General features: G+C 41.4%; 1 protein-coding gene across 1 annotated transcript; it reads left to right on the top strand.

Annotated features, from left to right (window-relative positions):
• The first annotated feature begins 1,118 nt into the window (after positions 1 to 1,118).
• Plin2 (perilipin 2) lies at positions 1,119 to 13,142 on the top strand. The gene is given in 9 exon segments (XM_046467349.2): positions 1,119 to 1,251; positions 2,726 to 2,784; positions 2,871 to 3,066; positions 4,525 to 4,607; positions 8,518 to 8,803; positions 9,877 to 10,058; positions 11,304 to 11,438; positions 12,278 to 12,617; positions 12,620 to 13,142. Coding segments are annotated over 8 exon segments (1,299 nt in total). The 5' UTR covers positions 1,119 to 1,251; positions 2,726 to 2,754; the 3' UTR covers positions 12,667 to 13,142.
• Positions 13,143 to 13,789: the final 647 nt, after the last annotated feature.

Below are 13,789 nucleotides of genomic sequence, written 5' to 3'. Positions count from 1 at the left end.
AAAGGTGTATTTTAACACTACCTCAGTGTTTCAGAAGGCCCCAGCTCTTTAACAGTACCAGGGAGAAAAAAAATTTTTTTTTAAACTATGAATTAGAAGAAAAGAGTTGGGGCTGGGGTTGTGGCTCAGCTGTTGAGCGCTCGCCTACCACATGTGAGGCACTGGGTTCGATCCTCAGCACCAGGTGAAAAGTAAATAAAGATTTAAAAAAAGAAAAAATGAAAGTTGGCCACCTTGCATAAGCACAGGCCATATCATTAGGAAATCACTTGTAATGAAGTCTTTTGAGGAAAAGGAAAAAGAGGAAGAGAAGAAGGAAAGACAACAGAAGACGCTCATGCTAGGGCTCTTTTTGAAAATTTCCATTCATCTTTAAATTAGAAAAGTGTTTGACAAATTGTCTAAACAGTCAAAAGAGCAGTGGAAGAACTTTCCACAAGCACATTGTTGGGTTAGAATTTCATAAACTTTAAATGTTACTTGTTTGCTAAAAATATCCTAGAAGCAGCCAAGGTTGCCCTTTTTTAAGAATTCCATTCTGAGGATTCACTCTAAGGATTAATTACCTTCCTGGTCTGGAGCTAGAACCCAGGGCCTCGCTCCTGCGTGCTCTACTACTTAAGAGTTCATTTGCGTTTTTCAAAACCCCAAAGGCCACCTGGGCTCCTTCCGCCATTTGCCACCGACCTCGCTGGGCCCCTAAAACGGGAAAACACGTGCTCCCCACCGACTGACACCGAGGCAAAGAGGGAAGCGACAGGCGAATCCCGCAGACCTATACGGCAACCCCCACGTGCTCACAGCGCGGCTCCGGGCGCCCCCGCTATATATGCTCCTCCTCTTTTGTCTCTCCTTAGGCCCGGATCAGGCTAAGATCCCCTCCCCCAGGCAGGTGCCCCCCCCCTCCCTCCAGCCGCCCCCTCCTTCCAGGGCCCTTGAACCTGGCGGAGGTCCCTACCCACTGGCAGCCCCTCTCACGTCTCTCCCTGATTGGTCATACCGCTGGCCCGCGGCGGTGGGAGGAGGCGCAGGCAGGCAACTGAAAGCGACACCCGTTCTTTGACCTGAGGTGTTGCTCGTCCCTGGCCTCCATCACGTGTTGCAGAGACGCGGGGCGGGGCGGCCGAGGTGGGGCATATATATAGCGGGGGCGCCCTGGAGCCGCGCTGTGTGAGCGTGTCGGGGTTGCTCTACGGCCTGCGAGACTCCTGAGATTCGTCCGCCTCTTCCCCTCTTCGCTGCGGTCTGTCGGTGGGTGCGCACCCCCCAGCCACCGTGCACCAGCGAGCTGCCCCGGGCCACCCCGCAATGCCGAGATGGGAGGGATCCTCGGGTTTTGAGGGCTGCTGCTGTGCTCCCAGCGGGGTTCTAAACTGGACCGCCGAGGACGGTGGTCCCGGGGCCTGGCTGGGAGCGGGTGGGCTCCGGGACGCCTGCTTTCCGTCGTCCGTGCTCCATCGGCGCTTTTGTTGATGGAGGCTTTTCTCCTAATAGCTTCTGTGCTGTTATCAAGTATCTCTTGGTGTGCAAGGAAGGTTGTGGGGAAGGAGTTAGGAAATTGTTGTAAGGCAAGAGTTTTGGGGGGGTATACAGTAACAATAAGGCTATCAATACTTCTCCAGGTTTCTGTTTTTTTCTCTCTCGACCTGTCTCGGTACCAAGGATTGAATCCAGGGGCGCTTTACCAGTGAGCCCTATTTTGTATTTTATCTAGAGACAGGGTCTTGCTAAATTGCTGAAGCTGTCTTGAACTCAGATCCTCCTGCTTTCAGCCTTCCTAGACGCTGGGATTACCAGTGTGTGCCACCGCGGCTGGCTCTTACTCATTTCTTGTAGAACGTCACAGTTGTAGGGTCTTGTAGGGTCACACCTTGGTGGTGGGAGACTTGGGCTGACAAGCCCAGAAGTGGTGGGCAGCCGGCTTGGCCGGTTCTTTGCTTCCAGGTCAGCTGATTGTCAGGGCGGCAGTTTTGTGTGGGTATGGGTCCTTGGGGCTACAAAAATATACACGTAACACATCCTGAAATGTTTTTCAATTCCTGTGAGCACCTCCTTCCTCTTAAGCTTGGTTGCTCATAAAGTAGTTTCAGTCCTTTTAGAAGGGAGTTAAAAATAAGCCCCCATAAAAGTGCTCCAACTTTATTGTCCTGATCCTTTGATTTCTCAAAGGAGTGTTGACTAAAATATCTTCTATTGAAACTTTTCTTTAGTCTCAACATGGATTTTAATCTGGTTAGCAATTTGTGAGCAAAAAAAAAGCATTTGTGAAGCTGGGCATAGTGGGTCTCACCTATAATCCCAGCGACTCAGGAAGCTGAGGCAGGAGGATAGCAAGTTTGAAGCCAGCTTCAGCAACTTAGGAACACCATGTCTTCAAAAAGGGTTTGTGGTTTACCTTAGTGGTAGAGTTTAGCCTAACGTGGAATCCCTTAAATCCCCAGTTAAGGATGGGCATTTCTAGCTTCCTGGTGGTGAAGCAAGACAACTATGTCAACAACTTTGACTTTCCCTGCTGTGCCTCTTTTCTAAGTTTAAACTTAAGCTCCCAAAACTACCTTAAGGGGTGTTTGCCCAGGAGAGGACTCAGAGGATGGGAAGAAGCATGGGAGACCACACTTAGCACCTCTTGAATTTTTTTCACTTGAAAGGAGCAAGCGTTTTCTTGGATTGGGGAACTAATCTGGGAGTCATCCCAGTGTCCTGAAATCCAGTTTCTCTTCCACAGGTTTGTTTTTTTCCTCCTCAAGGAAGAAAATGGCATCTGTTGCAGTTGATCCTCAACCGGTATGAATTTTAAATAGCCGTTTTCTTGACTCCTTCCTCTCCTGACGTGTTTCTATAACTTAACATCTACTCCTCTTTGGTTACAGAGTGTGGTGACTAGGGTGGCCAACCTGCCCTTGGTGAGCTCCACGTATGACCTGGTGTCCTCGGCTTATGTCAGTACAAAGGATCAGTATCCCTACTTGAAGTCTGTGTGTGAGATGGCAGAGAAGGGTGTGAAGACCATGACCTCTGTAGCGGTGACAAGTGCTCTTCCTATCATCCAGAAGCTAGAGCCACAAAGTGAGTGGACATAGTGGCGGACATAGTGGCGCATACCTATAATCCCAACTACTCTGGAGGCTGAGTCAGGATCCTAAGTTTGAGGCCAGTGTGGACAATTTAGTAGATGCTGTCTTCAAAATGAAAATAGAGAAAAGGCTCAGTGGTAAAGTCCCCCAGGATTTAATCATCAGAACTGGAAAAATAGAATCATAAAATGTTGGTTATCTAGCATGTTTTTTTTTCCTTTAGTACTGGGGTGCTTTACCAGTGAACCACATTCCCATTCCTTTTTATTATTTTTCTTTCTTTATTTTTTGAGACAGTGCCTCACTAAATTGCTTAGGGCTTTGCTAGATTGCTGTGAGACTGGGCTTGAACTTGTGATTTTCCTCATCCTCCTGAGATGTTGGAATTTCAGGTGTGTGCCACCATGCCTGGCTCACTTAGCATGTTTTCATAGTTGATCCATTTTATTGTATCATATCAGCCCTTCGTCCCTTTTTATTGTGGAAAAATACCTCATTGTGTACTTAGACATGTTTTTGTTTATTCATCAGTTGATGGACACTTGGGTTGCTTCTACATTTTGTAGATGATATTTCTGTGAATATCTATGTACAAGTTTTTGTATGGACGTAATTTAATTTTCTAGGGTACATACTTAGGAATGGAATTCATGAATCACATAATAATTGTGTTTAAGCTTTTGAGGAACAACCAGACTGTTTTCCAAAGTGGCTGCAACACTTTACATTCCCACAACAAAGTGGGAAGTTTTCTATTTTCTCCACAGTATGCATGAATTTCTTTTAATAAAAATCTTAAATCATTCCCGAAATGGGGGTTAAGTCATGAATTTGCAGGATTGTAAGGAACCTTTAAATGCCAATTTCCAAATGAATTTGGTATGAGTACTTGGCTTGGTCAACCTTAGGGGAAGCTTTGGACTGAAATCTGTACCTTATTAGGGAACTCCAGAGTGCTGTTAGCGTACTGTTTCCTGGTGAGAACCCAAAATGTACTGCCATCTACTAAATTAGGTACATGAATTAAGTAGGGATTAAACTAAAATGGAAATGCTAATTTTGAGAGAGTTTCTGGACACTTTATTCTTTGAATAAGGGTTCAGGGAAAGCCTTGCTACTCTTGGCACTAACATTAGGGGTCAGCTGTTGAGGAAGAAGTTTCTTAGCCAACTTCCTACTGACATGATGTTGCCTCTGTGTACACCTCCTTTACACCCTCTTATTTACCTCTTGGTGGAAAAAAGTTTCCAGCAACCTACCAAGCTTCTTTCTGTCTGATCTAGAGAAGCCAGATAATGCATATTGTGGTGAAACATTAAACATTTTGGTTGTTTTGTTATAAAAAGGTTAAAGACCTGAGGTACAGTAGTGTGGGCTCATTCTATAACACGTTACATTGGCATTATTTAGTTTCACTATATAATCTCAGCAACATTTGTGATTCTTCCAGTTGCAGTTGCTAATACCTATGCCTGCAAGGGGCTGGACAGGATTGAGGAGAAATTGCCTATTCTGAATCAGCCAACATCACAGGTGAGCTTGGGACAAAAGTAATGAGGTCTGCTACTGCACATGTTTTCACATTCTACTGTTTAGCACAGACTGTGCATGCCATAAACAAGAAAACACTTGTTTGTTCCCTTACCCTGGAACTGGATGTATTTTTGAAAGACGTTGGCCACTAACTTTCTTTCTGAACTTTTGTTAGGTTGTGTTCAAGAAGCAGAGAACTAGCCAGCTTTGGGTAGAGTACTTTTAGCTTATCAATTTGTGACTTTGCCCTTGTAGATGAAATGGGTCTCAAATAAGTGATTCCAGTGTGGTGCTGGATACATTCAGAAGTGGTATATGGAAGATTTTCTTACTTGGTGCATTGCTGATAGGGACTACCATGCATAAGGACAGCAAGCCCATGTTGACAGAAATGATAGGCTTATCCACCCCAGTGATACTTTGGTTCAGATAAGGTACTGAAAGTTTCTTTCAGATTAAAAATACATAAAATGATACCAATTAGTGAGAAATCTGTCTCTGTTTTTCATGATTAAATCACCCCTACTGTGCTAAGTATGGAGTGAACTTAAGGCTTTAACACATGGAAGACCAGTGCTGTACCACTGAGCTAAATCTCCAGCCTTTGTCTTTTGTCTTTCATAATTTAAGTAGATAAGTTTAGTGTATAGCCTTTAGAATTAATTACATGTACATCTACTTAACAATTTCACTAATGTTGCTTCATACTCATCTGTTGATGAATTATTTTCCATTTTGGATATTTAAATTTTGGTGATTTGTGTATAATACTAAAAATCAGTTTCCTTTATTTAATTTTTTAAATTAATTTATTTTTTAGTTCTCAGCAGACACACATCTTTGTTTGTATGTGGTACTGAGGTTCGAACCCGGGCCCCACGCATGCCAGGCAAGCGTGCTACCGCTTGAGCCACATCCCCAGCCAGTTTCCTTTATTTAAAAGGAATTAGATTGGGTTGTTGGAAGCCTAAAGCTCTAGTAAATCAAGACATTTCCAATGCCTTGGTGTATGTATATGTTTATGTATGTGTGTATGTGTATATATACCCACATACATACATATATATCTCAGTGGTAGAGCGCTTGCCTAGCATGCATGAGGCCCTGGGTTCAATCTGCAGCACTGGAGGAAAAACATTAAAAAATTAAAATAAAAAAGTTCTTCCCCTGAGATATTAATAAATAACAAGTAATTTAGGGTAGGTTTTCAAGTGTCTGTATACTCCCTCATCATCTCTCCTGTCTCTTTCCATGTCTTCTCCTTGAATTAGACAGCTCTGTATGCTAATACATTGAATGTCAAATTTAGTTTGATCTTTAGTTTCCTTGCTGGATTTATGTGACCTGAGCTATATAACCTTACTAACAGGTAACAAATTACCACCTTTATTCTTGATCCTTTTTCCCCCTTTAACCATATCCTCATGCAAATGTGACATTTGAAGCATGAACTAGATGTTTAGTGTGTTTGTTTTTATTTGGGGTGGTAGCTTGTTGGTGATTGAACCCAGGCCCTTGCACATGCAAAGCACATGCTCTACCATAGAACTACACCCCCAGCCCTGTGGATGTCTAGTTTTTTGTTTGCTTTTTGCCATGCTGTGGATTAAACCCAGGTTCTCAAACTTGGCTAGATAAGAGATCAGCCACTGAGCTAAACCCCCAGTCAAAGGCATCTAGTTTTTTTTTTTTTATGATAAGCTATTAGTAGATAAGTCTAAAGATTCTAAAAGATTTATAAATCTTTTGAAATTATTTGAATTTGATTTAACAACTACATACTTTTTTCTTTTGTGTGCTTTGATTAAAGGCCTATGTAACTGCCTTTTACTTAAGAGATATTTTGTGTATCTCAGTTTGCACTAAAATGAGCAAAGCAGTGGAATCAATGGGGCTAGTTATTTCTAGTATAATTATTAAAGCAGATAACTTCTGTTTATAGGACTAGGAGTTCGCATTTATCTTGGGTGGAGGTCCTTAATAATAAGCCCATGTAATTAAGTTCCAGGTGAACTTACTAGCAAAATCTGCCTTATTTAACTTTTTAATCTTTCTTATTTTGTGTGATACTGGGGATGGAGCACAGAGCCTATGCAGGCCAGGCAAGTGCTCTACCACTGAGCTATACCCCAGCCCTATTTTTTTTTTTTTTTTTTTAGTTTTTTATTCTTTAAGAGATGAAGTCAGGCTGTTTTTCCCAGGCTGGTCTCATACTCCTAAGCTCAAATGATCCTCCTGCCTTAGCCTGTGGCCTAAGTAGGACTATAGGTGTGTACTATTGCACCCAGCTGAATCCAATGTATCTTAAATTACCATATCTATTCTATCATGTATGTAATACAGATGCACCTTGACTTTTGACAGTTATGTCAATAAATTCATCAAGTTGAAAATATCTTAAAGTCAAATAGTTCATTTAAAGGCTGGGAATATAACTCAGGGGATAGAATGTTTGCCTTAGCATGCTGGAAGCCTGGTTTTGAGAAAAGAAAGTTTTGTTTCCTCACATTTAATCACATAACTATAATTATGGAGCTACAGATGTTCTTGTAATTCTGTTTTCAGGTGAAAGGGTTATGGTGTTGTGATCCCTGTCTCAATTCCCAGCCTTTACCACTTTCATGATATTTCTTATAATTTATTCTTCTCATATTAAAAGTGGCACTGAAGCTGGGTGTGGTGACACATGCTTATAATCTCAGTTACTCAGGAGGCTGAGGTAGAAAGATCTCAAGTTAGAGACTAGTGTCTGCAATTTAGTAAGACCCTGTCTCAAAAAATAAAAAGTAACTAGGGAATTAACTCACTGATAAAGCGCTTCTGGGTTCAATCCCCAGTTTAAAAAAAAAAAAAAGAGGGGGACGCTGGAATAAGCCAGGATCTAGGTTTTTAGTCCACCTTTCATGTACATCTTGGACAAATCGCCAGTTTATGAAATCACTTTGGAACTTTATGTTCTATGCCTGAGATGTGCCTGAAGGGAATCTTTCATGTCTTTTCCTTTCCCTCCCCTGACTCCAACTTAGAAAAGCTCCTTCTTTGTTTGTTTGTTTTTTTAATATCAGGAATTGAACCCAGGGGTACTTAACCTCTGAGCCACATCTCCAGCCCACTTTATGTTATTATTTAGAGACAGGGTCTCTCTGAGTTGCTTAGGGTCTTGCCAAGTTGCTGAGGCTGGCTTTGAACTCGCAATCCTCCTGCTTCAGCCTCCCAAACTGCTGGGGTTGGAGGTGTGCACCACCACACCCAGCTGCATCTTCTCCACAGTAACAAAATGAGATAGTGAGCTAGGCTTTCCCACGAGTTAGGGTCTCATGAGTGGAGCATGGGCAGGCTGGTGATTTAGAGGGTCCTGTATGAATGATAGCTATCTAAAGCACTCCTAGCAGGATGGAGAACTGTCTGTGGATTGACCTTCTGGGGCTGTGGGTACAAAGGGCAGCATGTGCATGGCGTACCTATGGCTATGTTTTTAGGCAAGCATGAGCTGTTCTCAGTATAAGCATGCCATTCTTCCCTAGAGTACTTTTTGTACCAAAGGTTTATTTAGTTAAAAACAAAAACAAAAAACTTCCACCAAAAACAACAACAGAAAACCCAGAAAAACAAAACAATATAAAACAGAAAAGTCCCACAACAACTTGCCTTGACAAATGAACAAACTTCATATTTGTTTCCCTCATTTGTACCTGTGAACAATCCTTGAGGAGTGGCTAGGTAGGACAAATAGACCTGACAAAGAAATTAAGGTTAATTGAATACTAGTGACTTAGCCAAGACCTAAAATTAGGCAGCAAAAGGACCAGAATCCTTTTTAACTCTTAAATGATGCTTCCTCTGTAAGACCTTACAGTGGGTTTGTGCCCATATTCCTTATTTGCCAGTTGATCTGCTTTTCCACATTCAGGTTGTTGCCAGTGCCAAAGGGGCTGTGACTGGGGCGAGAGATGCTGTGATGACTACTATGACTGGGGCCAAGGATTCTGTAGCCAGCACGATCACAGGGGTGATGGACAAGACCAAAGGAGCAGTGACTGGCGGGGTGGAGAAGACCAAGTCTGTGGTCAATGGCGGCATTAACACAATTTTGGAAAGTCGGATGGTGCAGTTTGTGAGCAGTGGAGTAGAAAATGCAATCAGCAAATCCGAGATGCTGGTAGATCAGTACCTTCCTCTCACTGAAGAAGAAATAGGTAATTGGGAATTTTGTCTTAAAATAATGTTTTATACCTTAAACTAGTCTTTTAAAAAGAACTATAAAGATTGTCTTTTAAAAAGATTACCTTTATTGAGGTAGAGTTTATATACCAAAAACATTTACCTGTTTTCAGTCTAAATTTAGAGTTGTATAGCCATTATCACTGTCCAGTTTAAGAACTTTTGTTTTGTTTGGTTCTAGGGATTGAATTCAGGGGGCTTTACTACACAGCTAAATCTCCAGTGCTTTTTATGTTTTTATTTTGAGACAGGATCTCATTCAATTGCTTAGAACAGACCTATGTCCCCAAAAGATACTTCACGCCTGTTTGTAGTCAGTCCTTTGTTCCTTCCCCACATAACCACTCATCTTTCTTTATAAATTTCCTACTTAAAGCAATCTGAAGTTTCATACTGAATTATACCTAAGGTTTTTTAAAAAAACTTTTTAATGATAACCACCCCCATCCCTCACCCCCCGCCCCAACATACTAAGTTTTAAAGCTTCAGGAGAAATTTGCCTTGAAAAAAATTTTCTATAAATGGGTTGTCCTTTTTTTTTTTTTTTTGGGGGGGGGGAGGATTTAAACCGGGGCAATTTACCATTGAGCTATATCTCTGGTCCTTTTTTTATTTTTTATTTTGAGACAGGGTCTCACTCATTTGCTTAGGTCCTTGCTAAGTTTCTGAGGCTGCCTTTGAACTTGGGATCCTCCTGTCTCCATCTCCTGTAATGTTGAGATTACTGGCATACATAATTGTGCCATGGGTTGTCTTTAGTGGGCTGCTTTACAGAATCATTATTAGAATGAATCATCGCTAACAAAGGCACATTAGTATCTATGGTGTGCCAGGTACTTCATTGCTCAAGTTATTTCTAGTGGGAGGAAGCATGGGTAGATATGTAACATGTATTAGATACAGTAATAGATTCAGGTGATCAAGCCCAGCTGAAGGCTTGAGCAGTCTTGGGAAAATGAGATTGTACTTGCTACGTGGGTGGGCAGAGAAGACCCAGGTTATAGTTTAGACATTGGTACTGATAATTGTCCCTTCTTTCCAACTTCAGAAAAAGAAGCAAAAAAAGTTGAAGGGTTTGATGAAGTTCAGAAACCAAGTTATTATGTGAGACTGGGGTCTCTGTCTACCAAGCTCCGCGCTCGGGCCTACCAGCAGGCACTCAACAGGGTTAAAGAAGCTAAGCAAATGAGCCAAGAGACTATTTCTCAGCTTCATTCTACTGTTCACCTGGTGAGTAAAGCTTCCTTTGTGATATCCAAAATAAGCTCATTCATCTCATGGAATAAGAGTAGGTATAGTCAAGAAATTCTAGAATTTTTTGTTGTTGTTGTTGTAGTCGGAAACAATACCTTTTATTTTATTTATTTTTATGTAGTGCTGAGGCTCGAACTAGCGCCTTGCACATGCTAGGTGAGAGCTCTACTGCTGAGCCACAACCTCAGCCCATGAAATCCTAGAATTTAATCTTACCTTATGAAAATCTAATAAAAATATGGGCAGCCGGCGCTGTGGTGCACGTCTGTAATCCCAGGGGTTCGGGAGGCTGAGGCAGGAGGATTGAGAATTCAAAGCCAGCCTCAGCAAAAGCAAGGCACTAAGCAACTAGGTGAGAACCTGTCTCTAAATAAAATACAAAATAGGGCTGGGGATGTGGCCTAGTGGTTGAGTGCCCCTGAGTTCAAGCCCCAGTGTCCTTCCCTGCCCCCGCAAAAAATGGGCAAAGGGATACAGACAATTCACAGAAAAGGAAGTATAAATAGCTGAAAATACGAATGGTAATTTTACTCAGATGTCAGGCACAGATACCTTTTTTGTTCCGTCACACTAGCAAAATTTGATGCTGTTGGTAGTGATGTAGAAAAAGAACAATACTGTGCACTTCTAGAAGATTCAAAATGGGACAGAGTCAAAGAATTGTTCTGGTAAAGTTATAACACACCTGTACCAGTATTAGGAGTTTCTCTTCTGATTATCCTACATATATTTGTTTAGAGTCATAAGACATTGTAACAGTACGCATCAACCATAGGGGACTAATTAAATTAGTACTCCACAATAGACTATTGTGTAGCTATTAAAGACTGCCAAATTATAGAACAGTATGTACTGTACAATGGTAGAAAAACCATTTCTTCTTGGAAGAGGAAATAGGTTGCTGGCAAAAGGGGAGAGGAAGGTTGGTTTCCCTTTTTATAGTTCTAATTATCCTTCATACATACAAACTGAATTTTAGTTGTCTTATGTGTGCTAAACTAGAGGTGCATTTGGAGTCAGTCGTTTAATAGTTAAAGAGGGGCAGGAAAGAGCTACTTGTGCTTGGTTGACTAACACATTGATAATAAATAACAGTGATATCAGGATAGAATCTTATGGTTCTTGGTTTTTATGTTATCTGATTCATATCATGGAGCTGCAAACAAGCTGACAAAAATGTTTGACCAGTATATTCCCTTTTCTTATTTTGTTGTGTTCCAGATTGAATTTGCCAGAAAGAATGTGCATAGTGCCAACCAGAAAATTCAGGGTGCTCAGGATAAACTCTATCTCTCATGGGTAGACTGGAAGAGGAGCATCGGCCATGATGATACAGATGAATCCCACTGTGCTGAGGTAAGTGGACTGGGATAGTTTTTACAACAGTTTGTGAAGTTCTTATTAGACTTTTCATTACAGTATTCCTTCAACTCTCTTAGAATACTATTACTTGTCAAAAGTTTGAACAATATTGTCTATATAGATTGTTATGTGGCAGAGAAACAAAACTGGGCAGAGAGTAACTTTATCTTACAACTTGCAGATTGACATGTTGCCCCCCAAATGGGAAACATGGGTACAGACTGATGGGGAATATAGACACGTAGTGTTTTTTGCCAGGATAAACCTAGGTGCTATGAGAGTATATAGGAAGGCTGTCTACTACAGCCCTGGAGTGGGGTGGTTGAGTCAAAGATGAATGCAAAGCTGAGAACTAAAGGGTAAATAAACTAGGTTAAAGGCCAGAAAGGGGACTAATGCTCCAGAAAGAAGAAACTAGTGTTGGAGTTCTAGAAAATGGTTCTTTGTGTCTCGAAAGCTAATGTGTGTTTGCCTTGAAATCAGTAGTGACTGTTTATGTCAACTTATTTGAGGAGGAGTTATTTAAATATACTACTAGCATGGATTGTGTTTTTATTCTGGTCTCCTCTGCCTGTTATATTTCTTCAGTTTAAGGTGAGGAATTTTGGAGACTCATGCACTAGTTCATATGCCCCACTCAGCTATTTTCCAACTGTTAATTAGGGCAAGTTACTTAAACCCTAAGCTTATGTTCATAGCTATTGTTACGAGGATTTTTAAAATATCAGAGTCTGCATTTATGGTGGACACATAACTAGTTTACTGTGATTAAACTAGTTCACACATAATACTGTTGAATCCACTGCTAATTCTTAACTTGGTCTTATTTTTAGCACATCGAGTCACATACTCTTGCTGTTGCCCGAAACCTGACTCAGCAGCTCCAGACCACATGCCACACCCTCCTGTCCAGCGTTCAAGGGTTACCACAGAACATCCAAGATCAGGCCAAGCACTTGGGGGTGATGGCAGGCGACATCTACTCAGTATTCCGCAATGCTGCCTCCTTTAAAGAAGTGTCTGATGGCTTCCTCACTTCTAGCAAGGGGCAGCTACAGAAAATGAAGGAATCTTTAGATGATGTGATGGATTATCTTGTTAACAACACCCCCCTCAACTGGCTGGTAGGTCCCTTTTATCCTCAGCTGACTGAGTCTCAGAATGCTCAGGACCATTCAAGACCAGCCAGAAGGTCCAGCAGTCTCAGCACAAAACTCATTAAACCTTTCTTGTCACCAGTGCATGTTGTAGCTATATAGATGACATCATTTGTCATGTTAAAATTAACCTGCTAGATAACTCTAAACTGGAAAAGCAGCCAATTAGGAAAAAGGCCTTCAGTTGTAGTCATTTACAGCTGGTAAGAGCCTTAAAGTTTCTGGCATTAGGAGACTTGAGTTACCTGGCTGGTAAGAAAAGAATGGTAGGCTTGACAGAGCTTCACTAGAACTCACAAAGTTTATGTGCACTTAGGGTCTCATTCTATGGCCATTATGTTGCTACTGTTAATGTCTGTCTGTATTGTATAAAAACACCCTCGTGTGGGCTCTGGTATAAACTAGTGTCTGCTCCAGTATAGTCTGAGCAGGCCTCATCATTGCTTTATCTCTTATGCTTGTTCAACTTAATTTTAGTTTCTTTTTTTTTTAATTAAAGGAATACCATCTTTAAATTCAATAAAATTCATAGTAGAATAGATCAGTTTTATGCTGTTTGTTCCATGTGCTTTGTGTGTTGCTTTCATAGAGTTGCCTGATTTGCGTGACAGGGTTAATAACTTACATACATGAATTCCAATTAGCCTTTTGGGGAATTTTGATAGAACTATAGCATTGGAAGATTAATGTTACAAATGGAATTCGATAACAGATTTCAAACAAATTAAAAGCTAATGTGAGGCCAATCACACAGAGGTACCCCTGTAGTCCTAGCTCCTAGGGAGGCTGAGGGGGGAGTATCACTTAACCCAGGTGTTTTGAGATCAGTCTGGGCAACATAGTGAAACTCCATTTCCAAGAAAGAAATAAAGTGAAAAGCTGATGTGCACATGAGAATTTTTACTAGGTGATAGTTGTTCAGTTCATTTTCTGATTAACTGGACTCCTAAGAGTGGATTTTTAAGCCAGTTGAAAGATCATATAGGGCATGTTGGTGCACATCTGTAATCCCAGCAGCTTGGGAAGCTGAGGCAGGAAGACGGCGAGTTCAAAACCAGCCTCAGCAATTTAGTGAGAAGCTAAGCAACTCAGCAAGATCCTGTCTCTAAATAAAATATAAAAAAGGTCTGGAGATGTGACTCAGAGGTTAAGCACTACTGGGTTCAGTTCCTGGTATCAAAAAATAAA

The sequence above is a fragment of the Marmota monax genome, unplaced genomic scaffold (assembly GCF_021218885.2).
Source record: "Marmota monax isolate L192 unplaced genomic scaffold, Marmota_monax_Labrador192_F-V1.1 WCK01_AAM20220418_F8-fsc00033, whole genome shotgun sequence".
Taxonomy (NCBI): domain Eukaryota; kingdom Metazoa; phylum Chordata; class Mammalia; order Rodentia; family Sciuridae; genus Marmota; species Marmota monax.
The sequence above is the reverse complement of the archived record's forward strand: the minus strand, read 5'-3'. Positions and strand labels throughout refer to the sequence as shown.